The 27,576-nt window shown below is 44.5% G+C and overlaps 2 protein-coding genes across 4 annotated transcripts in view; one reads left to right on the top strand and one right to left on the bottom strand.

Annotated features, from left to right (window-relative positions):
* Window positions 1–193: 193 nt before the first annotated feature.
* HOMEZ (homeobox and leucine zipper encoding) lies at window positions 194–19,888 on the top strand. 3 transcript variants are annotated; one of them, XM_019009620.4, is made up of 2 exons: window positions 194–340; window positions 16,763–19,888. In XM_019009620.4, the coding sequence occupies exons 1-2, from the start codon at window positions 295–297 to the stop codon at window positions 18,367–18,369; spliced, it is 1,653 nt and encodes a 550-aa protein (XP_018865165.4). In that variant the 5' UTR covers window positions 194–294; the 3' UTR covers window positions 18,370–19,888. The 3 variants fall into 3 exon arrangements, with proteins under 3 accessions (XP_018865165.4, XP_018865166.4, XP_004055006.4); XM_019009621.4 differs by lacking the exon at window positions 194–340 and adding an exon at window positions 7,486–7,609; XM_004054958.5 differs by lacking the exon at window positions 194–340 and adding an exon at window positions 7,890–8,130.
* A 545-nt stretch (window positions 19,889–20,433) lies between these two features.
* Window positions 20,434–27,576, bottom strand: part of RNF212B (ring finger protein 212B) — a 35,571-nt gene continuing 28,428 nt past the window's right edge. The window contains exons 12-15 of the mRNA XM_031001873.3: window positions 24,960–24,999; window positions 23,980–24,077; window positions 23,279–23,340; window positions 20,434–21,128 (exon numbers count right to left, since the gene is read on the bottom strand). Coding sequence (XP_030857733.3) covers window positions 21,060–21,128; window positions 23,279–23,340; window positions 23,980–24,077; window positions 24,960–24,999 — 269 coding nt within the window. The 3' untranslated portion in view covers window positions 20,434–21,059. The remainder of the gene's footprint in view (window positions 21,129–23,278; window positions 23,341–23,979; window positions 24,078–24,959; window positions 25,000–27,576) is intronic.

Below are 27,576 nucleotides of genomic sequence, written 5' to 3' on the forward strand. Positions count from 1 at the left end.
ACGGAGGAGAAATATGGAAAGGAAAAGCAAAGACGTCTGCCTAATTCAGAATGGAGTGATTGATACATTATAAAAGGAGGGAGTCCTTGAAAAAGATTAAGTTCTAACAGGATTGACTTCTACATCACCTGAATAATGAAACAATCCAATTACCCTCAAAGTAATTAGAATGTTCCTAATAGGGAAGCCCTACCCTGAGAATAACAGATGCCTCCTCATTACATCACAATGGCCAAGTTGTGATGTCGGCACAGAGAACTTACTCTTCACTAAGTGTTGTAAGTGAAACAAGATATGCTGAAGAGCAGAATCAGCATGAGGAGCAGACACCCCAGGAGAGGTAAGTGGGTTCTCTGCATGGCTTATTGTCCAGGGTCTCTGTGGCCCCAACCTCACTGCAGACTTCTCACATTTTAACTTGGGGTTAGGTGTGTCTAAACTCTTTTCTCCACTAACCTTCAGTGCAGCTTTTGCTATCCCAAGTTATCCGAAATCCTCAATCATTGCAGTTCTTACTAATCAGCTCTCCAGCTCTGATATTTCTTAGGAGACACAGCACAGGGTATTGGAGTATGAATTCCCCAGACGGCACAGAAACTCTCCATATCCATTTGGTTAGTCCCAGGGGTAGATCCAGGTTTTTGGGTGCCTGAAGTGTGCAACTTTTGGAGCCCCCTTTAAGACAAATAAATACAAGATTGGGGGGGAAAGTGAATATTTGTTTTAGAATGAGAAAAGCTGTCAACGAATAATTTTTTTAAAAGCTGTCAAAAATTGTCTACCCGACAAACCTATATATTGCTCTACGTTTTTTAAGCTGCCTGCTCTTTTGATAGCCTTTTCATATGATGATTATGTTTTCCTAAAGAGAAAAGTAATTCAGTCTTCCAGAAAGATTGATCATATTTCAAAAATTCCGGCCCCCCCTTTTTTAATTTTTTAATTTTTTTATTTATTTTATTTATTTATTTTTTTTGAGCCAGGTTCTCACTGTGTCACCCAGGCTGGAGTGCAGTGACGAAATCACAGCTCACTATAGCCTCAACCTCCTGGGCCCAAGTGGGTCTCCCATCTCAGCCTCCCAAGTAGCTGGGACCGCAAGCATGCACTACCACAGCTAATTTTTTTTTTTTTTTTTTTTTTTTTTTTTTTTTTTTTTCTGAGGAGATGGGATTTTGCCATGTTGCCCGGGCTGGTCTCAAACTCCTGAACTCAATCAGTCTGCCTGCCTTGGCCTCCCAAAGTGCTGGGATTACAGGAATGAGCCACTGCCCTTGGCCTTTTTTTTTTTTTTTTTTTGAGACAGAGTCTCGCACTGTGGCCCAGGCTGGAGTGCAATGGTGCAATCTCGTTTCACTGCAAGCTCCACCTCTCGGGTTCATGCCATTCTCCTGCCTCAGCCTCCTGAGTAGCTGGGACTACAGCCGCCCACCACCATGCCCGGCTAATTTTTTGGTATTTTTAGTGGAGACAGAGTTTCACCGTGTTAGCCAGGATGGTCTTGATCTCCTGACCTCGTGATCTGCCCGCCTTGGCCTCCCAATTTTTTTGTTTTTTTGAGAGAGAGAGAGACAGGATCTTGCTGTGTTGCCCAGGCGATCCTCCTGCCTCAGTCTCCCAAGTGCTGGGATTACAGACATGAGCCACGCATCAGGCCACATTTTTTAAATTCTTGATAGTTTACAAAAATTTTATCTTCACACCTTGTAGTGATAATGTCACAGATTTTTAGGATTTTTGTCAAACTTGTAGTGTTTCAAATTTGTAATCACTAATGTCATATACTATTTGAATTGGTGACATTATTTCTGGAAGCTATGCGTATTAGTTTACTAGGGCTGCCATAGCAAAATAGCACAGGTTGGGTGACTTGAACAACAAATTTATTTTCTCAGTTCTGAAAGCTAGATGCTCAAGATCAAGGTGTTGGGAGAGTTGCTTTTTTCTGAGGTCTCTCCTTGGCTTCTAAATGGCTATCTTCTCCCTGTGCCTTCACATGCTCTTTCCTCTGTGTGCACATACACACCTGTGTCCAAATTTCCTCTCATAAGGACACCAGTGACACTGTATTAGAATCCACCCTATAGACCTCATTTTATTATTTTATTTCGAGATGGGATCTCACTCTGTCACTCAGACTGGAGAACAGTGGTGCGATCACGTTTCACTGAAGCCTCAGTCTCCTGGGCTCAAGCAATCTTCCCACCTCAGTCTCCCAAGTAGCTGGGACTACAGGCACACATCATCACACTGGGCTAATTTTTTATTTTCTGTAGAGATGGGGGACGGGGTCTCACTGTGTTGCTCAGGCTGGTCTCAAGCTCCTGGGCTCAAGTGATCCTCCCGCCTTGGCCTCCCATAGTGCTGGGATTACAGGTGTGAGCCACTGCGCCCGGATCCTAAAGACCTCATTTTAACACAGTTACCTCTTTAAAGACCTTATCTCCAAACACGGTTACATTCTGAAGTACTAGGGGTTAAGACTTTAACATGAGTTTTTGGAGGGATATAGTTCAGTTCATAACATTATAACTACATGGGGATAATTTATTCACAGAAGTAACTGCAAAGCACTTAAGTATACCTACTAAACCCACACTAAATGTATTCCTGCTCGGCACAGTGGCTCATGCCTGTAATCCCAACACTTTGGGAGGCCAAGGTGGGCAGATTGCTTGAGCTCAGGAGTTTGAGACCAATCTGGGCCACAAAAAAGTACAACAAATTAGCCAGGTGTGGCGGTGTGCCTGTAGTCCCAGCTACTTGGGCAGCTGAAGTGGGAGGATCACCTGAGCCTGGGGAGGTCAAGGCTGCAGTGTGCCGTGGTCGAACCAATGCACTTCGGCCTGGGGGACAGAGCGAGACCCTGTCTCAAGAAAAAATGTATATATATTACCAACTCCCATAGCCAATCCCAAAATGTCCATGGCTTTTCCACTGCCACCTGACAAAAGGAGACATGTGATGGAGGGGATATCATAAAGGAAAAATACCCCAATCTTTTTCTTTTTTTTCTTTTTTTTTTTTTTTTTTGCCTTTTAAAATTTTTTTATTTCAATAGGTTTTGGGGAACAGGTGGTGTTTGGTTACATGGATAAGTTCTTTAGTGGTGATTTCTGAGATTCTGGTGCACCCATCACCTAAGCAGTGTACACTGCAAGCAATGTGTAGTCTTTTTTTTTTTTTTTTTAGATGGAGTTTCACTCTTGTCGCCCAGGCTGTAGTGCAATGGCTCCATCTCAACTCATTGCAACCTCCGCCTCCTGGGTTCAAGCGATTCTCCTGCCTCAGCCTCCCGAGTAGTTGGGATTACAGGCATGCGCCACCACGCCCAGCTAATTTTGTATTTTTAGTGGAGACGGGGTTTCACCATGTTGGCCAGGCTGGTCTTGAACTCCTGACCTCAGATGATCCGCCCACCTCGGCCTCCCAAAGTGCTGGGATTACAAGCATGAGCCACTGCGCCCAGCCCATTGTGTAGTCTTTTATCCCTCACTCCCCTCCTACTCTTTCCCCCAACCCCAGTCCCCAGATTCCATTGTATCATTCTTGCACCTTTATGTACTCAAATAACTTCTAGGCTTAATTGTTTGTTAAACAATCCAATAGTAAAGATATCCATCTTACCGGAAATGTCTCAGAAGAATAATTTTGTTACTATCTTTAAAAGTGTGAAAGCAACCAGAGGAGGAAAAAATACAGTAAACTTTAGCTCAATTAAGTTTGAGGTTGCAGTCAAGAAATGTGAAATTATTAATATACTGGGTTTTTCTACTGACTTCTACATCCATAATTGCAGAATAAAAATTAAGATTCAAAAATTTCTCTTTTTTTTTAAATTTTACTTTAAGTTCTGGGCTACATGTGGAGAATGTCCAGGTTTGTTACATAAGTATACATGGGCCATGGTGGCTTGCTGCCCCCGTCAACTCATCATCTAGGAGACCTCAATCTTAACCAATTACCATTTAAATATATTTTTTCAAACTTTACAAAAACCTTCAATCATGTTAACACATTGCTGGGGCTCCTCCCATGCTTTGGGTGAGGTCTGTGCAGGGAAGGACTCTGAAACTTTAGAATCCTTAGCTATAGAATAGGGTTGTCCAATTTTTTTGCTTCTCTGGGGCCACGTTGGAAGAATTGTCTTGGACCTTGCATAAAATACACTAACACTAATGATAGCTGATGAACAAAAATAACAACAACAAAATCACAAAAACTCAAAATGTTTTAAGAAAGTTTATGAATTTGCGTTGGGCTGCATTCAAAGCTGAGCTGTCCTGGGCCACATGTTGAACAAGCTTGCTATAGAGTAAAATGTGCCTCCAGTCAGCCCTGCTAATGTCTCACTCATGCAAAGGGAAAGAAAGCTTTCACTAGAGATGGAGTATTAACATCTCTACAGTGAGGATGACATGAGTCCCCATTCTTTAGCAGTGGTCCCTGGAAGAGCTGGGGGAGATTATTGTCTTGCTAAAGTTGGGACCCTTGTCAGCCTGGACATCTCCCTTCCCTTCACTTCCCCACCCCAGTTCATTCCATCCAAAGCTATAGGGAGAAACCCACAAAGAAGGAGGAGGCTTCAGCCTGCACTCTAGAACTGAGGCAGGAGAGTTTCTTTTCCCTTCCTTGGATTCCCCTTATTCCTAAATCTGTCTTCGATTCTGCCCCCCACTCCTGGTTCTTGGCAGTGTCTTTCTGAGACAAGAAAGGTGACTGGACCATCCACCTTTTGTAATTCCAAGCCCGTGATTAGTGACATCCAGAGTGACTCATTGAACCGTCCAGGGTCAGGTGTTTGGTTCCCACTGACGGTTCCTACCTGGCTTTCTAGTCAAACACGCATGAATTCCTCTCAGTCAATGCAGTCTCATTAATTGTTTGGATTATGAGGGAATAACCTCTCCACAGGTAACAGAGTTGTTGCTGCTGCCTAAAATGTTTCACTTTTCCCTTCATTACATACAAACCAATGAGGCATTTGTGGATAATCATGATTTATCAAAAGTTTTGTATATATCACCAGCCTTGGTTCAAATCCTAAAGGATCAAAAGTGTCTAATTAAAGCTGATTTATATATGTCTTTCCATTGTTTACCCCATGATGTTTTTTGCCAGATATTAGTTTTAAGGATGTGGAACTGGCTATTAGGAGTTGAGATTGTTACTAAGTGAAATGAGGGAGGAGAGGAGGCAGGGGCAAATACAGGGATAGCAACAGAAAATAGAGCTCAGTCCTGCAGGAGAGATATGATGCCTGGCCACCTTAAAATAGCTCTGTACCTTAGAATGCAGCAACAAAGAATACATTATGATGGCTTCTTGGAGGTATGTAAGGAGCGGGAGTGGTGAGGTCTGGGAATACAGGACAAAGTCTGAAAATGTTTTATATTATATATACGGTATTACATTACCTAAGTAGGCAAGTATATTATATATACGGTATTACATTAACCTAAGTAGGCAAGAAGAGACTTTTTCAAAGACCAAAGAACAGAAGAGTCACTTCAGAAAAGATTGTTTCCAAGTTTTAGGCACGTTTACTAAAGAAAAGTTGTGGGCCAGGCGCGGTGGCTCACGCCTGTAATCCCAGCACTTTGGGAGGCCGAGGAGGGCGGATCACGAGGTCAGGAGATCGAGACCACCCCGGCTAACACGGTGAAACCCCGTCTCTACTAAAGATACAAAAAATTAGCCGGGCGTGGTGGCGGGCACCTGTAGTCCCAGCTACTCAGGAGGCTGAGGCAGGAGAATGGCATGAACCCGGGAGGTGGAGCTTGCAGTGAGCCGAGATTGCACCACTGCACTCCAGCCTGGGCGGCAGAGCGAGACTCTGTCTCAAAAAAAAAAAAAGAAAAAGAAAAAAGAAAAAAAAGTTGTAATCAGAAAACTTACTGAGGATCATAGACTCAGGTCTATAGACCAAAAGCAGCTGTTTAGAAAGGTTCAGTCGGGCGTGGTGGCTCATGCCTGTAATCTCAGCACTTTGGAGGCAGAGGTAGGTGGATAGCTTGAGCCCAGGAGTTTGAGGCCAGCCTGGCCAATATGGCAAAACCCCATCTTTACAAAAAAAATACAAAAATTAGTCATGGCAGCGCATGCCTGTAGTCTCAGCTACTCGGGAGGCTGAGGCAGGAGGATTGCTTCAGCCTGGGAGGTCAAGGCTGCCATGAGCCAAGATGGCACCACTACATTCCAGCCTGGACAACAGAGTGAGACCCGGTCTCAAAAAATAAAATAAAAATAAAAATAAATTTTTTTAAATAGGAAGGTTCAGACTGCTCTGATGGTATTTTAATTTACAGCTTACATACAGGTAGTGGGGGTTCAGTATGTGCTCAGAAGTTACCTCAAATTTGCTCACAAGTTACATTAAAGCAGAATCACATAAAGGTTTGAGTTTAAGAGTACATTTGGTTATAGATTACAGAGGCAACATCCCTAACCCCATTAGACATCATCTTATGTGCAGGAAAAGGCAAGGACTAGGGTCATTTATCTTTTATTATTATTATTATTAATTTTTAGAGGCAGGGTGTCACTCTGTTGCCTAGGCTGCAGTGCAGTGGTGCAATCATAGCTCACTACAGCCTACAACTAACTCCTGGGCTCAAATGATCCCCCTGCTTCAGCCTCCTGAGTAGCTACAAGTGCATGCCACCAAGTCCAGCTAATTTTTAAATTTTTCTGTAGAAACAGGGACTCGCTATGTTGCCCTTGCTGGTCTTGGATCCTAGCCTCAAGCAGTCCTCCCTCTTTGGCCTCCCAAAGCATTGGGATTAGGTTTATGAGCCACTGCGCCCAGCCCATTTATCTTTTAAGGAATACAGCGACTCAGGCAAGAGACATGGAGGACTGTGTGCCCTATCCTGTTTTGTCTTCAAAGGATCTTTCCAGAGACGTCAGAGTCAGAGGCTTTGTGAAATTATGTTGCCAAGCAGAATTGAGCAAGCCTGTCTTCTTACATTTGTTACTCTGTCTCACAGAAGATGGGGAATCCTAAAATACAAATTTTGGCCCATAACTTCATACTGTGTGGGATACTGCTTTGTTGAAGTCCATTTTATTGTCATCCCTTTCTTTTTGTAAGTTAAAAAAAATTTTTTTGAGACAAGGTCTCGCTATGTTGCCCAGACTGGCCTCGAAGTATTGAAATCAAGTCATTCTCCCACCTCAGTCTTCATCCCTTTCTAGCTAGTGAAAAACAAATACTATGCAGAGCTCCGCGTCCTCTTTTCTAGGGCAGGGAGGGGAGCCTGAGGGTCTGGTAGGTCCCAATGAGGTGACTGCTCCAGCACTTCGTCTTTGGGAATATCTGTCTGGTGCCAGTTTGACCCGGGGAACGGCCTAAGTCGCCCGCAGGCTCCTAAGGTCCTCGTCTTTCCGGGTGGCAAGACATCTGATCCATCTCGAGAACAAGTTCCCAGTTGCTTTAGGCGCTTTGTTACAACTGACGCTGCTGGTGGCGGTTGGGCTCTCGGCTGGGAAAGGCGCAGCTCGTTTGTATGGCTCAGGAGGGGGCACTGAAAAGGTCTTCCTGGAGGGCTTCCTTCAGAAGGAAACAAACTGGGAGTTGTTGGCGGTCCAGACAGTTCAGCAAAGTGAGGTATCCCTCCTTGGGGAATTTCGGAAGGATCCTGGCCCGGTGTACTCCAAAGGTCCGGCGCCGATAGGTCGACGGTAGGGGGAGGTACCATGCACTGCAGCTTCGCCCCAGGGGACATCTTCCCTGCCCCACGCATCCAATAGATGACCCCAGCTGAGGCCCACGCAGCCAATACCTGACTTCAGCCGAGACCCACGCAGCCAATGGCCAGCCCAGTGCGCTTCGCCCGTGCCCGCCCGCCTGCGCCTACCAATCAGGACTCGGGCCACCTTGGCACCGCCTCTGGACGCCCACCCCACCCATCCGCCCCGCCTCCAACTTGCTCGAGCAGGGCTGGGTAGACCGGCGCGCTCCCGGGGACGGTTGGGGGGGCAGTCCCGGTTTCGGCCATCGCTGGGGTGGGCTCGGAGCGGCCGCACCGGGCAGCAACCCCACTCCCACTCGGAGGCCCCCTGCCCTCTCCCCCACTTCCCCCCGGCCCATGGTGCGAGGCTGGGAGCCGCCGCCCGGGCTGGACTGCGGTGAGTGATCCCCAGCCCCTTGGACTTCCCCTCCCAGCTCGTGTACGGTCTCCCACCTCTGGAGCCCCATCCCCGCGCTGGTGGGGGGATAATTCTAGGTTCGAAGTGGCCCGGTTCTCTCTTTTTTCTCCTCTGGACTTTTCGGTTCCCTCCCCTGTTGTAACTAGGGGAGGGTGAGTGTCTGTGTAGGGGAGGGCAAGAAGGTTGGGTTGGGGCGCCCTTGGCGAGAGTAGGATTGAGATTCGCCTGCCTCATGGGGCTCATCGTCCCAAGTGCAATAACTTTTTGTTCCCTGACCCAGTTCGGAGCCTTCTGGACTGCCTGTGAAATGGAGGATAGGAGAAACATTTCCTTCCCAGGCCCCCCCGCCACACAAACCCCCAACCCCCACGGCTACCTCCTGGCGACCTCAACACACGTGCAGAACCTGGCCTTGCTTCTGGGGATCAGTGGCCTTTGGGAATGAAAGGTTTAGAAGAAACTGCCCCTCTGACTCCCGTACCCAGCCATACTAAGAGAACCAACCAGGAAACAGAACCCGAGTCCTCTGGGGTTCCTAGTGTTGCGTCCTATTCTGAGACTCCTAAACTGAAAGAAGACTCAAGCTGAGACCTGTTTGGTAATGTGGGCCCCTATCAGGAGATTTTTTTTTTTTTTTTTTGTCATGTGAACCTCCTTCCCATCATACACTTGAAGCCCTTTTATATTACATGATTCGGTTAGATGGTAGTAATTGAAAAAGCCAGATTGGGAATTTTAAAGATAATGCATACATATCTTAAACATTATAATTAAAAGTATATCCATTTCACCAATCTTTTGATGTAGTGGTGAGACTGTTTGTGTCTAAGACTGCTGTTCAGAGTTCCCAATTCTCTTTCCAGTATTAACTACACAGGGAGTCTCAAACCTGGCTGTACCCTGAGAACTTTTAAAAACTGTGGATGCCTGGACCCCAGTACGGACTATTGAACCTGAATGGGGAGGAGGGTGGCCTGGTTTTTAAGCTTCCCAGGTAATTCTAGTGTGCAGTCTGAGAGCCACTCAGGCACTTTCATCATCTTTGGTTTCCCATTTTGCTTTATTTAAAGTGAAGTATGAATTTAGACACTTCTGAGTGCAGAGTACTTTTGAGATTAAGTCCCACCCCTCAATCTTTTACAGTTGTCTTGCTCACTCCCAACTCAACAATTTTTAAAATGCATACTCTTCTTTGCGTTATGTCTCTCCAAAACATTTGACTTAGTTTTCATAGGAGCAATTTTTTAAAAATCAGTATTCCTGAAGAAACAGTTTTTAATGCAGTGATTTTTCATAGGTTTAACATGAGGTTTAATTACATTATTATATAGACACTGAAAAATATGGACATAAGCAGGTTTGTAATCACACAAAACTGGCCCCAGGACACAGGACAACTGAATGAAGCAGATGATTTTGGCGCACTAGTAGCAGCCTACTAGCCTTTAGTTTCCAGTGTACTGTGGGTATTGGTCATGTAATCCAGTGGCTCAGTTAAGCCAGGCTCCTGGCCCAGTTGAGCATCCCTCCCTTCCACTCTTTCCAACTAATATCACAAATACCTTGTCCCTTCTAGACGCACTTGAATTCTTGAGTATTCCATCAACTCTTTACGTTCATTCACATCAAACTGTTCATCTTTAAGTGATTACCACTATTGCCTTTGTTAAGTTGGAAGGATATGAGGCAGTAATCCTTAACCTGGCTTCTTGGCAGTAACTAAAGCCCCTGAGTTTATTGTGTAAGTGTGAATGTTTATTTTGGGAAGGTTAGTCATAACTTTCTGAGGGTCTGTAACTTTTGTCTGATTCTCAAAGAGGTTCATGAACTAAAAAGTTAAGAAGCATATAAGCTGAATATCACTATAAGTCTTTAAGGCCCTTAAAACTGTATCCCCAAACACATTTCAGGAGTACTTCAGATTGTCTCTAAATAAAGATTTAGGGAATTCTGCAGGATCATATCTCATCTCCCACTTTTATTTATTTATTTATTTGAGACAGAGTCTCACTCTGTCCCCCAGGCTGGAGTACAGTGGCGTGATCTTGGCTCACTGCAACATCCGCCCCCCAGGTTCAAGCGATTCTCTTGCCTCAGCCTTCCCAGTAGCTGGGACTACAGGTGCATGCCACCATGCCCGGCTAATTTTTGTATTTTTAGTAGAGATGGGGTTTCACCATGTTAGCCAGGCTGGTCTCGAACTCCTGACCTCAAGTGATCCTCCCGCCTCGGCCTCCCAAAGTGCTGGGATTACAGACGTGAGCCATTACACCCAGCCTTGCCTCCCACTTTAACTGTCTCCTACTTTAACGATAAGCCTAGGTTCAAACCTAAAGTTCTAGAGTCCTCTTTTTCCTAGGACTGTGTAAACACAGAAACTGGAAGTTTAAGACAGTCCATTCTTGTCTTCCATCTGTCCAGGGATATGGAAAGCCCAAGGGGAAAGAAGGGTGTTATACTGTCTCAGAGAGAGAGAGATAATTTTTTTTTCAATTTTTAAAATTTATATATTTATTTGTAGAGGCGAAGTCTCGCTATGTTGCCCAGGCTAGTCTTGAATTCCTGAGCTCAAGTGATCCTCCTGCCTCCCAAAGTGCTGGGAATACGGGCATGAGCCACTGCACCCGGCCATGACTCCATATATTTTTATTAGTGATTTTTAAGTAGCAATGGGACATATCTGGCATATTTAATAAGGATACAAATTTAGAAGTTGTTCAGAATAGATATTCGCCACCACCACCACCACTACCTCCTCTGCGCTAGGACTCCTCACTTCAGCTTTTGATTCCCTTCTTTTTCTGCTCAATCCAAAATGGACACAGAAGAACACAAGATACTCTAGTGTCTTTATTATGATTTTGATTACTATAGGGTCTACCCTACCTGTTAAAATTCTCATGAGCCATTCTGGTTGTAGTTTTCTCTTAGTTCAAAGCCAGATTCTTCCAGGGAAGTACCAGCTATACAGCTGTGCCTTGATTTAAGCCACCATTCTGTTTCAGGAAGTGTTCCATAACTGGTGTTTTGTGTAAGTGAAAACTGAATGCATATAGTACACCAAATATGTTGTTTGCAGTACTGTATGTTACACTGAAATATCAAGCTGATGCCGAGAATGTGAAGGACATCAAGCCACCTAAACGAAAGTAAAATGCTTCCTTACAGCTTTTAATACTTATAAATGTGCCTGCCTTATATTCCCATCTGGCAGTATTCATCCTCACACTGGACTGCTTTGTTCCTTATGCTTCATTTTCCTTATCTCTAAAGTGTTATTGTGTCTTTATATAATAGGACACAAATGAGGTTAAGTAGATGTCAAGCATTGCCGTCATAAAGTATTCTCCAGCTTGGATTCGGTGGTGTTCTCGGTGGGCCACAATTTGTAAATGGTAGTTTAGCACCTGGCCATGCAAGCAGTGCCTCCCGGGCCATTTCAGCTGTGTCCTGGATGAACCTGGAAGGCGAAAGGTGGAACTATCACATAGGCAACTGACACACCGATCACAAAGGATCCAAATTATGGATGCAGTTCTAAAGCACTGGTTTTCATACTTTTTTTTAAGTGGCAAATACATTCTGAAATTGTATTTAAACCCCAAAATATAAAAGTATAGAATCACAGATACACTGGTTTCCTCATCGCTAACTAGAATTAGGGCTCTGCAAAACTAGATTGAAAACAGTGAATGTTAAATGATTCAGTCTTTGTCCCAGTTACCCCATTGTCTAGGAGGAGCATTACTTCACATCAAAATCACCTCCATGAAGTTGAAGTCATGATAAAAGCTGCTATTTATTGAGCCCTTACTTTGTTCTAGTTATAATGTCAAGTGCACTTTTTCATTTAGTCATAAACTTGCTGGGTAGGTGCTTTTTTGCTTTTTTCTTTTCTTTTTGAGACAGGGTCTCTCTCTGTCACCCAAGCTGTGGTGCAGTGCACAATCTCGACTCACTGCAACCTCCACCTCCCAGGCTCAAGCAATCCTCCCACCTCAGCCTCCCGAGTAGCTAGGACTACAGTTGCGCCACCATGCCCAGCTAATATTTTGTATTATTATTATTATTATTATTATTATTATTTGTAGAGACAGTTTCACCATGTTGCCCAGGCTGGTCTCAAACTCCTGGGCTCAAACCATCTGCCCACCTTGGCCTCCCAAGGTGTTGGCATTACAGGCATGAGCCACTGCGCTCGGCCCAAGGTGCTTTTTTTCTCATGAGAAACTAAGGCTTAGAGAAGTTAAATAACTGCCCAAGGACAAGCAGCATTCTAGAAAGTGGAGTTGCATTAATTTGTCTCACCCTGGACATCCATCCCCTAACATTTGCTCTATGCCCTGCCTATGCATAACACCTAGCACGTAGTACTATTACGTACTCTCTGCACTGTCTTCACTTTGTTACACAGGAGGAAACCAGGCTCATGTAAGTTAAGTAACTTGCCTGAGATCACATAGCTGATAAGTGGCAGAACCGGGATTCAAACTCAGAGGTTGGCCTTATTGAAGAATTCATATTTCTACCCGTCATGCCATGCTGCCTCCATTGACCCTCTTAAGGGGCTCTTCAAGCAGTATTGCTTTCAGGGTCTGTGTGGCCTCAGTTAGTTAGATTTGCTTGTTAAAAGGAAATGGTGACATGTATTAAAATGCTTCTGAATTTTAAAAATCATGGTGTAAAATCCCTGCGATCACATTGCTCTAAATTTATGGACTTGAGGTTTATTTTTGCAATTCATCATGTAGCATTTACATAGGAATCCTGTCCTGTCCTTAGCAGATCAGGAGTAATACTTAAAAACACAGATAGAAGGCTGGGCCCGGTGTTTCACGCCTGAAATCCCAGCACTTTGGGAGGCTGAGGCAGGCAGATGACGAGGTCAGGAGATCAAGACCATCCTGGCCAACATGGTGAAACCCTGTCTCTACTAAAATACAAAAAATTAGCCAGGTGTGGTGGCGTGCGCCTGTAGTCCTAGCTACTCAGGAGGCTGAGGCAAGGGAATCACTTGAACCCAGGAGGCGGAGGTTGCAATGAGCCAAGATCGTGCCACTGCACTCCAGCCTGGCGACAGAGCAAGACTCCGTCTCCAAATAAAATAAAATAAAATAAAAACAGATGGGATTCCCCTAAGAGTAAAGGGTGATGGATGTGTTAAAGGGTCTCTAGTGCCCACACAGGGAGCTGAGTTAAAAATTGTCAACAGAATATTCTGGGAAATAACTTGAGCAGTTATTTCAGGAAAGCAGCACAGTTAAAGGCTATTCCTGCAGTCCCCATACCCATAATCCTGGGAGCAGTGGTGCTGCTGGGTAGCTTGCAGGAGCTGGTTACAATTTATAATGAGCCTGTCCACCTGGTCTTGAGGAGAAAGCTGGGCTGAAAAGATAAGCTCAGGAGACCTTCTGCCTTGTGTGGAGGGGGCTGTTAGTGACTGAGGGAGCTTTCTGGGCTCCCTGGGGAGAAGCTGAGCTGTTGGAAGAGACAAAGGCTGGGGGAGGGGATAACCTTTGTTCCAAGGCTGACTTGGAGGAGGAAACATTCCCCTCTCTATTTTCACATGACCTAAAGGGTTAGGGGAGTGAGCCTCATTTATCCCCAATCTCTGACCCATATCTCTCATCCAACCAAGAGATGGAAAAAATAAAGCTATCAGGTTTGGGCTTAGGGCTTAAAGGTACTGTCAGTCGCCTTCCCCCAACACTCCACCACCAAGAAGGGAAAGAAAAAAGTGGGGCTGGGCAGAGGACAGTGCTGTCCTACCTTCCAGATATTCATCAGTTGTATTCCCAATCTGTTGATCCACATTCTAAATATAATTATAAATTATTAGCAGCCAAAGAATTAGTAACAAGCCAGGAACAACGTTGTGCACCTGTAGTTCCAACTACTCAGGAGGTTGAGGCAGGAGGGTCACTTGATCCCAGGAATTCGAGGCTGTAGTGCATTATGATTGCACCTATGCCTAGCACGCCAGCCTGGGCAACATAACGAGAACTTGTCTCTGAAAAAAAATAGTGGCCGGGCGCGGTGGCTCATGCCTGTAATCCCAGCACTTTGGGAGGCCAAGGCAGGTGGATCACCTGAGGTCAGGAGTTCGAGACCAGCCTGGCCAGCATAGCATTAGATATGAGTTCTAAATTTCTCTTCAAAGAATCAATATGTCAGTATGTTCAATTCTTTGCCTTCTACTTTTAAACTTAACTTCCTTGTAAAGCAACCTTTTTCAATCACCTGCTCCACCCTGACTCATTCCGATTACCTGCTCTGCCCTGACTCATTCTCCACCCTGACTCATTCCGATTTCCTGATCTGCCATAACCATTTTCCCCACCAAACCACTCACCCGGTCACTCTCTTTAAATTAGCCAATCGGAATTAGTTTAGCCTGTGCGGTCTAACCCTAGCCAATATGGGAATGACAGCGGCAGGGGCCACCTGTGTCAGGAATAAGAACTTCTTCCCCTCTTTTGTCCAGGTGTGTGCTCACCAGTGCTCCGTCTATGAGGGCGCACCCTTCTATAGAAGTAAATTGCCCTACTGAGAAGAAAAAAAAAGAAAATTTTATATTCGATTGCTATTTCTTTTGTGGCACCGAAACTTTATTTATAACAATAGTGAAACTTCGTCTCTGCTAAAAGTACAAAAATTAGCTGGGCATCATGGTGCACACTTGTAATTCCAGCTACTCGGGAGGCTGAGGCAGGAGAATCACTTGAACCCGGGAGGTGGAGGTTGCAGTGAGCCAAGTTCACGCCACTGCACTCCAGCCTGGGTGACAGAAAGACTCTGTCTCAAAAAAAAAAAAATAGTTATTAACAGTTCTGGCCAGGCGCCGTGGCTCACGCCTGTAATCCCAGCACTTTGGGAGGCCGAGGCCGGTGGATCACTTGAGGTCAGGAGTTCGGGACCAGCCTGGTTAACATGGTAAAACCTCGTCTCTACTAAAAATACAAAATGTAGCAGGGCATGGTGGCACACGCCTGTAGTCCCAGCTACTCAGGAGGCTGAGGCACAAGAATCACTTGAACCCAGGAGGCGGAGGCTGCAGTGAGCTGAGATCATGCCACTGCACTCCAGTCTAGGAAACAGAGCGAGATCCTGCTCAAAAACAAACAATTCTGAGGGCCGGGTACAGTGGCTTACTCCAGTAATCTCAGCACTTTGGGAGGCTGAGGTGGGAGGATCACTTGAGGCTAGGAGTTTGAGACCAGCCTAGGCAACACAGTGAGACCCTGTCTACAAAAAATTTTAAAATTAGCCGGATATGGCTGCATGCACCTGTAGTCCTAGCTACTTGGGAGGCTGAGGTGGGAGGATTGCTTGAGCCTAAGAGTTCAAAGCTGCAATGAGCCGTGATCATGCCACTGCACTCCAGCCTAGGCAACAGAGTGAGACCCTGTCTCTTGAAAAAACAAAAACAAAAATGCACACACACACAAACCAGTTGAAATTATTGCTCCTCTTGTTTTTGTGGTTGAGTCTTCACTATGTGATTCTTGTTCCATGAATTTAGAAGGTGAGAGTTGGTGGATAGCTTCTAGAAGTGGGTTTGAATAGGAAAGATAAAGGCTGTATCAGAACTATGATGGTGCCACTGCACTCCAGCCTGGGTGGCCTGGGTGACAGAGCAATATTATCTCTTTAAAAAAAAAAAAACAACCCACCAGCTGGGTGTGGTGACTCATGCCTGTAATTCCAGCACTTTGGGAGGCCAGAGGCAGGTGGATCACGAGGTCAGGAGTTCAAGACCAGCCTGGCCAAGACGGTGAAACCCCATCTCTACTAAAAATACAAAAAGTAGCCGGGTGTGTTGGCGGGCACCTGTAATCCCAGCTACTCGGGAGGCTGAGGCAGAGAATTGCTTGAACCTGGGAGGTGGAGGTTGCAGTGAGCCAAGATCGTGCCACTGCACTCCAGCCTGGGCGAGAGAGTGAGACTCCATCTCAAAACACACGCACACACACACAGACACACACATACACACTAAAAAAAGCTATATCAGGATCAGTTTTCCTTCTTAACTTCTAAAGACAGATTTTTTTTTTTGATAGGGTCTCACTCTGTCACCCAGGCTGGAGTGCAGTGGTGCAATCATAGCTCACTGCAGCCTCAACCTCTCAGGCTCAAGCAGTCCTCCTGCCTCAGCCTCCCAAGTAGTTGGGACGACAGGCACGAACCACCGTGCCCAGCTGATTTTTAAATTTTTTGTAGTCTCACTGTGTTGCCCAGGCTGGTATCAAAGCTCTGGGCTCAAGCAATCCTCCCACCTCGGCCTCCCGAAGTGCTGGGATTACAGGCATGAGCCACCATGGCTGGCTTTAAAGACAGATTTTTTTCTTGGAACAACACTCACCAGTCATGTGGCTTGGGGTAATTTAACGTCTATGGACTTTAGTCCACAGAAAATGGGAATTAAAGCAGGGTCTGATGACTTAAGTTTATGAAAATTAAATAAGAAATTGTTGAAGTACTTAAAAAGCAATACAACATGATACAAATAGAAATTAAATTGTTTTGGTGTCCAGCAGTTAGTTTGGTAGAAATTGAGCAATGTGTCAGAAGAGGACACCCAGTGATTGAGCTGTTTGTCTTCTTATTACAGCTATCCCTGAAGGGCACAAATCAGAAAGCACCATGCCTCCTAATAAAGAGGCCAGCGGTCTCAGTAGTTCACCAGCGGGGCTCATCTGCCTCCCTCCAATCTCTGAGGAGCTACAGCTTGTGTGGACCCAAGCAGCCCAGACCAGTGAACTAGACAGCAATGAACACCTGCTAAAAACCTTCAGCTACTTTCCCTATCCCAGCCTAGCAGACATTGCCCTTCTCTGCCTACGTTATGGGTTGCAGATGGAGAAAGTCAAGACTTGGTTTATGGCCCAGCGCCTCCGCTGTGGTATTAGCTGGTCATCTGAAGAAATAGAAGAGACTCGAGCCCGAGTAGTCTACCGTCGGGACCAACTCCATTTCAAATCCCTTCTCTCTTTTACTCATCATGCGGGACGGCCCCCAGAGGAGGTGCCTCCTCCTCCAATGCCAGCTCCAGAACAAGTTGGTATTGGAATAGGTCCTCCAACTCTTAGCAAGCCCACCCAGACGAAAGGATTGAAGGTAGAGCCTGAGGAGTCCTCTCAGATGCCACCACTGTCACAGAGTCACCAGAAATTAAAGGAGTCCCTGATGACACCTGGCAGTGGAGCATTCCCCCACCAATCAGATTTTTGGCAACATCTTCAAAGCAGTGGCCTCTCAAAGGAGCAGGCAGGCAGGGGTCCCAACCAGTCACATGGCATAGGTACTGCTTCCTGGAACCACTCCACAACCGTCCCCCAGCCACAAGCTCGGGATAAACCCCCACCAATTGCATTAATTGCCAGTAGTTGTAAGGAGGAGTCAGCATCTAGTGTTACTCCCTCTTCTTCCTCTACCTCTTCTTCTTTCCAGGTACTGGCTAATGGAGCTACTGCCGCCTCTAAACCCCTCCAGCCACTAGGCTGTGTCCCACAGTCAGTGTCACCCAGTGAACAGGCATTACCCCCACATCTGGAACCAGCCTGGCCCCAAGGGCTACGGCATAACTCAGTACCAGGTAGAGTTGGCCCCACAGAGTACCTTTCCCCAGATATGCAACGCCAGCGAAAGACCAAGCGCAAAACCAAAGAGCAGCTGGCTATCCTTAAATCCTTTTTTTTACAGTGCCAGTGGGCACGGCGTGAGGATTACCAAAAGTTAGAACAGATCACTGGTTTACCTCGGCCTGAGATCATTCAGTGGTTTGGTGACACACGCTATGCCTTGAAGCATGGGCAACTAAAGTGGTTTCGGGACAACGCAGTACCTGGTGCCCCTAGTTTCCAAGACCCAGCAATTACTACACCACCACCATCAACCCGCTCCTTGAAGGAAAGGGCTGAGACACCACCTCTGCCGATCCCTCCACCCCCACCGGATATACAACCCTTGGAGAGGTACTGGGCAGCCCACCAACAGCTACGGGAAACTGATATCCCTCAATTGAGTCAGGCATCAAGGCTTAGCACCCAGCAGGTGCTGGATTGGTTTGACTCTCGATTACCTCAGCCAGCTGAAGTGGTAGTTTGTCTAGATGAAGAAGAGGAAGAGGAGGAGGAAGAACTGCCAGAAGATGATGAGGAAGAGGAGGAGGAGGAGGAAGATGATGATGATGATGATGATGTGATCATACAAGACTGAGTGGGGAGCTGGGGGAGGGGAGGTCTGTTACTGAAAGATGAACCAACTTAGTAACTGTTTAAACAAAGAAACCACATTTTTAAAATTACCTTGTGGCAGAGAACTAAAAAGCTTTGTGTTCTTCAGGGTGGGTGGCAGGGGGATATAGTGAGGGTGGACCAGGGAGAATGACCATAGGGCACTAAGTAAGGCTGGGATTGGATCAGCAGAAATCCAGACCTCTAACCTTAGGGTAGGGAGTGCTAAGGATCTGGGGAAACCATGGGCTGGGAAGCTGCTCTTGCTCTCCTGGTGTCTGCTGTTCTTTTCCCTTGGTGTACTATACAGAGGCCAGACGTTGGCACCACCTCTCCAGGAGGATTGGAAAGGAGGAGTAAAGGATTCTGATTTGATTGATGATTCCAGTGCATCCCCAATCCCACCATCTTACCTGGAATATAAGGCTGCCTTGTACCCCTTTTCTGAGCACAAGTCTGTGCGTAATGCAACTGACTCTCTTACTTTTTTTCTTAATAACTGATCATTTCCTAGACAACCAAGATTCTCAATAAGTCCCAGTCTCATCACAAATATTAATATTTCCTTTTCCTCATACCAACTTGACTATGTTTCACCCGCTTCATGATTAAATCACAGGTGGCAGAATTTTTCAGTTCTTTTTTTTTTTTTTTTTGAGGTGGAGTCTTGCTCTGTCGCCCAGGCTGTAGTGCAATGGTGCAATCTCAGCTCACTGCAAGCTCCGCCTCCCAGGTTCATGCCATTCTCCTGCCTCAGCCTCCCGAGTAGCTGGGACTACAGGCACCTGCCACCACACCTGGCTACTTTTTTATATTTCTAGTAGAGACGGGTTTCATCATGTTAGCCAGGATGGTCTTGATCTCCTGACCTCATGATCCGCCCACCTCGGCCTCCCAAAGTGCTGGGATTATAGGCATGAGCCACCGTGCTCGGCTATTTTCAGTTCTTATGCTGTGACCACTTTGCCTTGTAGCTTTTCCTATCTTTCCAAAATCCTCACTCTGTTCATTGTTTGTCTCAGGGAAAATCTTCCCCCACCGAGCTTGTAAAAAACTTTAATAATTGGGTGGAGAATAATTTAGAATGGATATTTATTGGAGGTGGTAATTAGGGAAGATGTCCTTTTAAAAAGTAGAATTGTGTTACAAAGGGGTGAAAGGGAATAGTTTCTCCTTGTTGAAGGGCAGTGAAGGTAGGTTTCAGGTTTGGTTTTACAAACCTGTTAACTACCTCCTGTCCAGCTTGACAGAGACTAAGTTTTCATGTTTTTGCTGTCAATTTGTTTCCAGAAAAGAGACTTTTCCCTCTCTTGATAGGATCTGTCTTAGGGACAGAGGGACCATTGTCTTTAAGTGAATTAATTATTGATGTTTTAGAATGGTTTTCATCAGTTGGGATCAGCTATATGGCAAATAGGTATCATCAATGAGTTAACCATCTAAAAATAAAAGAGTGGAAGCCCTAAAATGCTAGAATAATAATAAAAAGGCCAAAAATAAAATTGTTTCTCTCTCATCCACTTTGCCACTCCTATGGTTTAGGGATTAATGGAACCAAATCCATTAACATTCTAACTCAGCATACTTTTAACTTATTATTTGGAGGGGCAGGACTTATTGAGGTAAATTAAAAGAACAAAAACTTTAAAAAGGAAGTAGTTCAGCATCTATCGCCAGCCAGGTTGTTTCTCAGCCATCAAATGATAATGACTAAAATTTCTGAGGCTTCAGGAGTAACAGAGATACGACAGTCTTGGAGGTAACTCCATTTGCTACAGGACAGGCCCTTGCCTAAAAGAGAAGGTATCTAGAAATGCCTTTAAAATAAATTCAGAGTACCAGAAAGGGTATGGGGATCCTAGTTCAGATACAAGATCATTCCCAAGACCTAATTTATTTCTGGCAGATGCCTGCTATTTTCTGTTTTTCCAGTATTTTTGCTTAAGGCCAGCTTGTGAGTGGCTAACCTATTTAATTCGTCATTTCTGCCTTTTAAAACCCAAAGTAGAATACATGTTTGATCTCAGTGATAGTGTTGTTCGCCCATTCCACCATTCTAGAGCTTGTAAAAGTGATAGAATTGTAGCAATAAAAGGGCGTCGTCTTTATTTTACTATCTATATACTAAGCTGAAAATCAGTGTCTCCAACAGTTGTTTTCAATAGAAAGGAAAATTAACATTTAATAGTAACTAAGCATAGAGGAAATAATAGACAAATAAAAAAGTATAATAAGGAAAAGAACAGAGATGTTGCTCGTTAACATTGGCAATGGGACAGTGTATCCAAAGCTAAAAATGAAATCCGGAAATGAAACAGTGATGAGTATATGATCCATCACAATCCCCATTCCCAACTCCCAACTCCCAACCAAGCATGATGCCAAGAATTATTTTTTTGACCTTTGTTCCAAATTGTAGGAAATGAGGGGAGCTACCAATGTCTTCTGGAAGAGATATAAACATCTTCCTGAAGCACTAGCCTTTTGTAAGATCTGACCACTGTCCTGGGAGGTGATAAGGGTGAATAGGGTAAAGATGGAGGGAGCATAAGGTACAGAGTGAAACTAGGAAGCAATGCAGGTATACATTTTCCAAGGCCATCACCCCTAATGGGTACTGGAAGCTACAGTCCATCCTTCAGCAGCATGTATAGATCAGATCTTGAAGATGATCTATCTAGAAGTGGTCCATGCTTCTCTCCCACTGGGTAATCCCATATGCCTCTGTTGTTGGTAGAGAGTCTGCAGCAGAGGACAAGAAGGTAGATGTGGGTGTTTATAACAACAAAAAGGGCAAGCAAGTCTCTCTGAACCTGTTGTATGAAGCTTATCGAGACAGACACCACTGCTTTTGCTTCCCCATAGTTTTCTTCATTGCATGATAACTAACTTTTCCAAACTAGGATTTGCTACATCTAGTGTGACAATCTCTGGAACATTTCAGTAGCTTATGGTGATAATAAGGATGAATATTTGAAAATTAAACTATTTTGGAAAATCTGGGACATATGACTACCAGGGAGGCAGAGTTCTTAGGCCTCTGAGGAGGTGGCATTTCCTTCAATAACTTTAAAATTTTTTCACATTTTCGGTTTTTTTTTTGTTTGTTTTTTGTTTTTTTGAGATGGAGTCTCGCTCTGTCGCCCAGGCTGGAGTGCGTGGTGCATCTCCGCTTACTGCAAGCTCCGCCTCCCAGGTTCACGCCATTCTCCTGCCTCAGCCTCCCGCGTAGCTGGGACTACAGGCGCCCACCACCATGCCTGGCTAATTTTTTGTACTTTTTTTAGTATAGACTGGGTTTCACCATGTTAGCCAGGATGGTCTCGATCTCCTGACCTCACAATCCGCCCGCCTCGGCCTCCCAAAGTGCTGGGATTACAGGCGTGAGCCACCACGCCTGGCCCACATTTTCAAAAAATACATAGAAGAGTATAATGAACTCATGTGCCCATTGTCCATCTTTAACAAATAATTAATGGCCAATCTTTTATTTCTACTCTCCCAGTGTCCCTCCCTACTAAATTACACTGACGCAAACGCCAGACATCATTTGACTTTCCATCCATAAATACTTTAGTATGTACCTATAAAAGAGAAAGGCTATTTTTAAAAACATAACTACAATATCATCATACCAAAAAACTCTCCAATGTTAACAATTATTTAATATCAAGTGTCCAATAGATAATTTTGTTCAACTGTCTCATGAACTGTTTTATTTATTTATTTTTACAGCTTGTTTCAGTCAGGATCCAATTAGGGGCCATATATTTGTAGACGGTTTATAGAGCTTTTAAGTCTTTTTTCATCTTAGGTTAATCCCTCCATTTGAGGATTTTAGGGAGGAATGTTATTTCCCCAGTGTTGCCTCTTAAGGCTTAGACCCTAATTTCTTACTGATGAAAATAAAGGGCATATTCGAATATGGGAGCAAAATATATACCTATCTTAGTATGAAGGAAGTGTGCCTAGGGACACCAGGAGCTTGTAGTGAAAAAGGAGCCTAAATATGCTCAAAACCCAAGCCATTAAAAAAACAAACAAAAAAAGGCAAGACTGGACTTTTATTTTTTTCTTTCTTTTTCTTTTTTTTTTTTTTTTTTTTTTTTTTGAGATGGAGTCTCACTCTGCCGCCCAGGCTGGAGTGCAGTGGCGCAATCTCGGCTCACTGCAAGCTCCGCCTCCCGGGTTCAAGCAATTCTCCTGTCTCAGCCTCTCGTGTAGCTGAGATTACAGGCGCCCGCCACCACACCTGGCTAATTTTTGTATTTTCAGTAGACAGAGACGGGGTTTTACCATATTAGTCAGGCTGGTCTTTAACTCCTGACCTCAGGTTATCCACCTGCCTTGGCCTCCCAAAGTGCTGGGATTACTGGCGTGAGCCACCGCCCCCGGTGACTTTTCATTTAATAGAACTCTTTACAAACCTCTCCTTGTTACCATGCCTTTTACCTTTTGTTGCTGGAATCAGAATTATAGTCCCATAAATTTATAAAATATTATTCTAGCTGTCTCTGGAGAAGTAAATGTGGTTTTTCCTAGTTCAAGTAGTACCTCTACCCAAAAGATGTATTTCATAGAAAATACTTTCTTGTGGAACTACCGAAGATGTCAATGTGTCCACACTTATTTCACGCTGGCCAAGACCTCTCAGTTTAAAGCCTCCCACTACCATGTGACCTCATTTTAAAACCCCAAACCAGGAAGCTAATCTAACAGTAGGATAAAATCTGAAATTGAGACCATTCTGGAAGATTGTGAACATATAGTTACCAGAGTTGAAACCCATGTCGTTCTTCACTGGTTATATTCCACTACCCTGAGGCATTTAGTGTGCAGGCCTAACCATGTGAGATTTTATGCACAGACAAGTTAGACTAGCCAGATCTCACCTGCAGGACTGGTAGCTGGAAACTAGGAAGACTCTCTAGTGTAGTTGTGCTCTCCCTCTGAGCTGAAGGATAGAATGGAACAGTGAAAGATAACTTACTTGGGCAGTTTCTCGGCAGTGTTACTTGTGGGTCAGGGTAATGAGGTAGTTCTTAAAGGAACACTACTCAGAAGGGAAACACAATCAGCAATTTAAGAGATGGGATATAAAGTCTGTTCTTTTCCTGTGAGGACCAGGTACTGGCAGAGAGGTCTGAGATTTAACTATGAGTGGGAAAATAGGCAATATAAATATTTAGGTGAGCTATGGAAGATGGCAGCCTCTTAGCAAGAGGACTGGTGGTACCACCTTTACTGAAAAAGATGGGGAGAAGAATGGATATTGGCCTTATAATCCTCAGAACTGAGCGCCCAGCATTTTCAATATAGGGACTTTTGAGAAGCCAGTTTAATCCTATAGGCCAACCTTCTGGCTAAATAGTAGGACTCGACTGGTGACAGGATGAGTGCTAACCAGGCAAAATCCAGAGTTTCCCTTCACTCTGAAGAAAGTGGGATGGCTCTTAAAGAATATTAAGGAGCCAACTAGAGACAATGCTCTTTGGGGGGCAAACCTCAACATCTTGTCATCTTGAAAATCTTCATTTTAGTATATGTGTCTATAGTTGAAGCTCCATTCCTTTGGAAATGTTATTTAACTTACCAAAATTGTTGGGGGTGAGGACTCTTGTGTGACCTGAATGCCCATTTGGGGATGGTCTGAAAGAAAAAATCCCCTGTCCAGAGGAGGCAGATGAAGGTCTAAGGAAAGCAAATAAAAGCATCAGCAGAGAAAAGGACAGGTAAAGGTAAAAATAAAAAGCATATGTAATGGAAGAGCCTGTACAGCTAGGCCAGAGAGGAAAAAAATCCCCTGCTTGCAACTGATGATAATTTTTCCTTTTTTTTTTTTTTTTGAGACAGAGTCTCACTCTGTTGCCCAGGTTGGAGTGCAGTAGTATGATCATGGCTCACTGCAGCCTTGACTTCCTAAACTCAAGTGATCCTCCCGTCTTAGCCTCCCAAGTAGCTGGGACCACAAGCATACACCCACCAAGCCCGGGTAATTAGGTCTCACTTTGTTGCTCAGCCTGGTCTTCAACACCTGGGCTTAAGCAATCCTCCCACCTTGGCCTCCCGAAGTGCTAGGATTACAGGTGGGAGCCACTACCTGGCCAAAATACAGTAATTTGGATGTATATTAAACACAGTGCTATCCAGCTTTCTTTTTTGCTTATAAGGCACATTATAAACTTCAGTGGTACAAGCCAGTGGAGAAGTAATCCCAGGACTGCTGGCAGAGTTTTGTTTTTTTGTTTGTTTTTGCCCAGGCTGGAGGGCAGTGACACCATGTCAGCTCACTGCAACCTCCGCCTCCTGGATTCAGCAATTCTCCTGCCTCAGCCTCCCGAGTAGCTGGGATTACAGGCATGTGACACCGCTCCCGGCTAATTTTTGTATTTTTAGTAGAGACAGGGTTTCGCCATGTTGGCCATACTGGTCTCAAACTCCTGACCTCAAGTGATCCTCCCTCCTCGGCCTCCCAAAGTGCTGGGATTACAGGCGTGAGCCACCGCACCCAGCCTGCTGGCAGAGTTTAAGTATGAACACATCCCAAGAAAAAGGAAGCATAGTGTTACTGACCTATAAGACAGGCTGTGAGTTGAAGCTGGTGAAGGGGTTTCTGGAAAGCATAAAAATAAGCCTGTGAGATAATCCATGAACTGGAGAAGAGATTCAGGTATACTTGGGGCCAGGGCAAAGGAAATGGAGATAAAAGATTTTTAGTATATAGGTTAGGGTTGGGGGCTAATGCCAAGTGAAAAAGCTCACAAATCACATAGCAGTATCTCTTATAGGTGCTTTCCTCTCCCTTTCATGAGTCTGTGGGCTGAGATCCCTCACTGCCTTCATGTGCTCTCATGTATCTGTGCCTTGGTTTCCCCTCTAAGATGGAAATCACGAGAAAGAACGGGTAAAGACAAAAATTAGCTAGGAGTGACATCAACAAAAATGGCAGAGCAAAGACCTCCAAAAATTTCCTCCTCCATAAAAGCAATGAGAAAATTGGCATAATGGTCAGAATCAACCTTTTCAGAAATCTGGAAATTAACAAAGGGCTTGTAGTAATCTGGAGAATGTTTATTCAAGAAAAATAGCAAAATGTTAGTAAAAACAGCAAGGTTTATGGCATTTTAACTTGCTCTATTGCCATTTCTCCTTCTCCACCTCCATGGTAGCCTTGAAAACCAACAGGGCATGCTCATGGTGAAACCCAACAGTCTGGCAGTCACTAGAGGGGATGGAACAGGGATGGAGCTTTTTGAAGGATTCATTCCCAGAGAATTGTCATTATTTGACCTGTCTAGTGGTTCCCTGGAAGACCCCACTTTCAAGGTTGTCTTAATTTGACAGCACCAGGACTTGGAGCTCAAGTTCACCAGGACTTGGAGCTCAGAGCTTACCAAGTGCAGAAAAACCTTTCTCCAGTCTGCTGAAAACAATTAGAAGCACTTGTTTGGCTGCCTAAGGAGATAAATATCAGCTGGGACAAACAAAAGGCTAACCAAAAAGCATGACATATAGAAAACAAATAACAAAATGCAGAAGTCAGTCCTTCCTTATCTGTAATTACATTAAATGTAAATGAATTAAAAGGCAGAAACTGGCAGAACAGATGAAAGAAAAAACAAGTCCAACTATGCACAGTCTACAAGAGACTCACTTTGGATTCAAAGATGCATATAGGTTGAAAGGAGAAGGATGAAAAAATATATTCCATGCAAAAAAACAAGGAACAAAAGAGTGGCTATACTAATATCAGACAAAATAGACCTTAAGGCAAAATTGTTGGGCCAGGCACAGTGGCTCATGCCTGTAATCCTCAGCACTTTGGGAGGCCGAGGCAGGCAGATCATTTGAGGCCAGGAGTTCGAGACCAGCCTAGCCAACATGGTGAAACCTTGTCTCTACTAAAAATACAAAAATTAGCTAGGCATGGTGGCACATACCTATAATCCCAGCTACTAAAGAGGCTGAGGCACAAAAATCACTTGAAGCCGGGAGGAGGAGGTTGCAGTGAGCCAAGATTTTGCCACTGCACTCTAGCCAAGATGAGAGTGAGACTCTGTCCCAAAAAAAAAATTGTTACAAGAGACAAAGGCATTAAATAATGATAAAGGGGTCCATTTATCAAGAAGAGAAACATTTATATGTGCATCTAACAATAGAGTCCTAAAATACATGAAGCAAAAACTGATAGAATTGAAGAGAAAATAAGACAATTTGACAATAATAGGGACTGGGCATGGTTGCTCATGCCTATAATCCCAGCACTTTGGGAGCTGAGGCAGGAGGATTGCTTGAGCCCAGGAGTTCGAGACCAGCCAGGGCAGAACAGGGAGACCTCATCTCTACAAAGACATGAAAATTGAAATAAAAAAAACTAGCCAGGCGTGGTGGTGCATGCCTTTTGTTCTAGCTACTCAGGAGGCTGAAGTGGGATTATCGCTTAAGCCTGGAAGGTGGAGGCTGCAGTGAGCCACAATTGTGCCACTACACTCCAGCATCAACAACAGCATGAAACTCTGTCTCAAAAAAACAAGAAAACAGAAAACCAAAAACCACAATAATAGTTGGTGACTTTAATACCCCACTTTCAATAACAGACAGAACAACTGGACAGAAGATCAGCAAGGAAAGGAAACAGAAGCATACTAATTTAACAACACGATATACTAACTAAACCTAGCAGACTCTATAGAATACACCACCCAAAAATAGTAGAATATACATTCTTTCCACATACACATGGAGCATTCTCCAGGATAGACCACATGTTAGGTCATAAATTTAAAAGGATTTAAATGAGGCCGGGTACGGTGGCTCACACCTGTAATCTCAGCACTTTGGGAGGATGAGGCAGGCAGATCACCTGAGGTCAGGAGTTTGAGACCAGCCTCAACATGGAGAAACCCTGTCTCTACTAAAAATACAAAATTAGCCGGGTGTGGTGGTGGTGCATGCCTGTAATCCCAGCTACTCGGGAGGCTGAGGCAGGAGAATTGCTTGAACCTGGGAGGCGGAGGTTGCGGTGAGCCGAGATTGCACCACTGCACTCCAGCCTGGGCAACAAGAAAGAAACATCATCTCAAAAAAAAAAAAAAAAAAAAAATTTAAAAGGATTTAAATCACTGAAAGTCAAAATCAATAACAGTAGGAAATTTGGGAACTTCACACATATGTAGATATTGAACAACAC

The sequence above is a fragment of the Gorilla gorilla genome, chromosome 15 (genome assembly GCF_029281585.2).
Source record: "Gorilla gorilla gorilla isolate KB3781 chromosome 15, NHGRI_mGorGor1-v2.1_pri, whole genome shotgun sequence".
Classification (NCBI taxonomy): domain Eukaryota; kingdom Metazoa; phylum Chordata; class Mammalia; order Primates; family Hominidae; genus Gorilla; species Gorilla gorilla.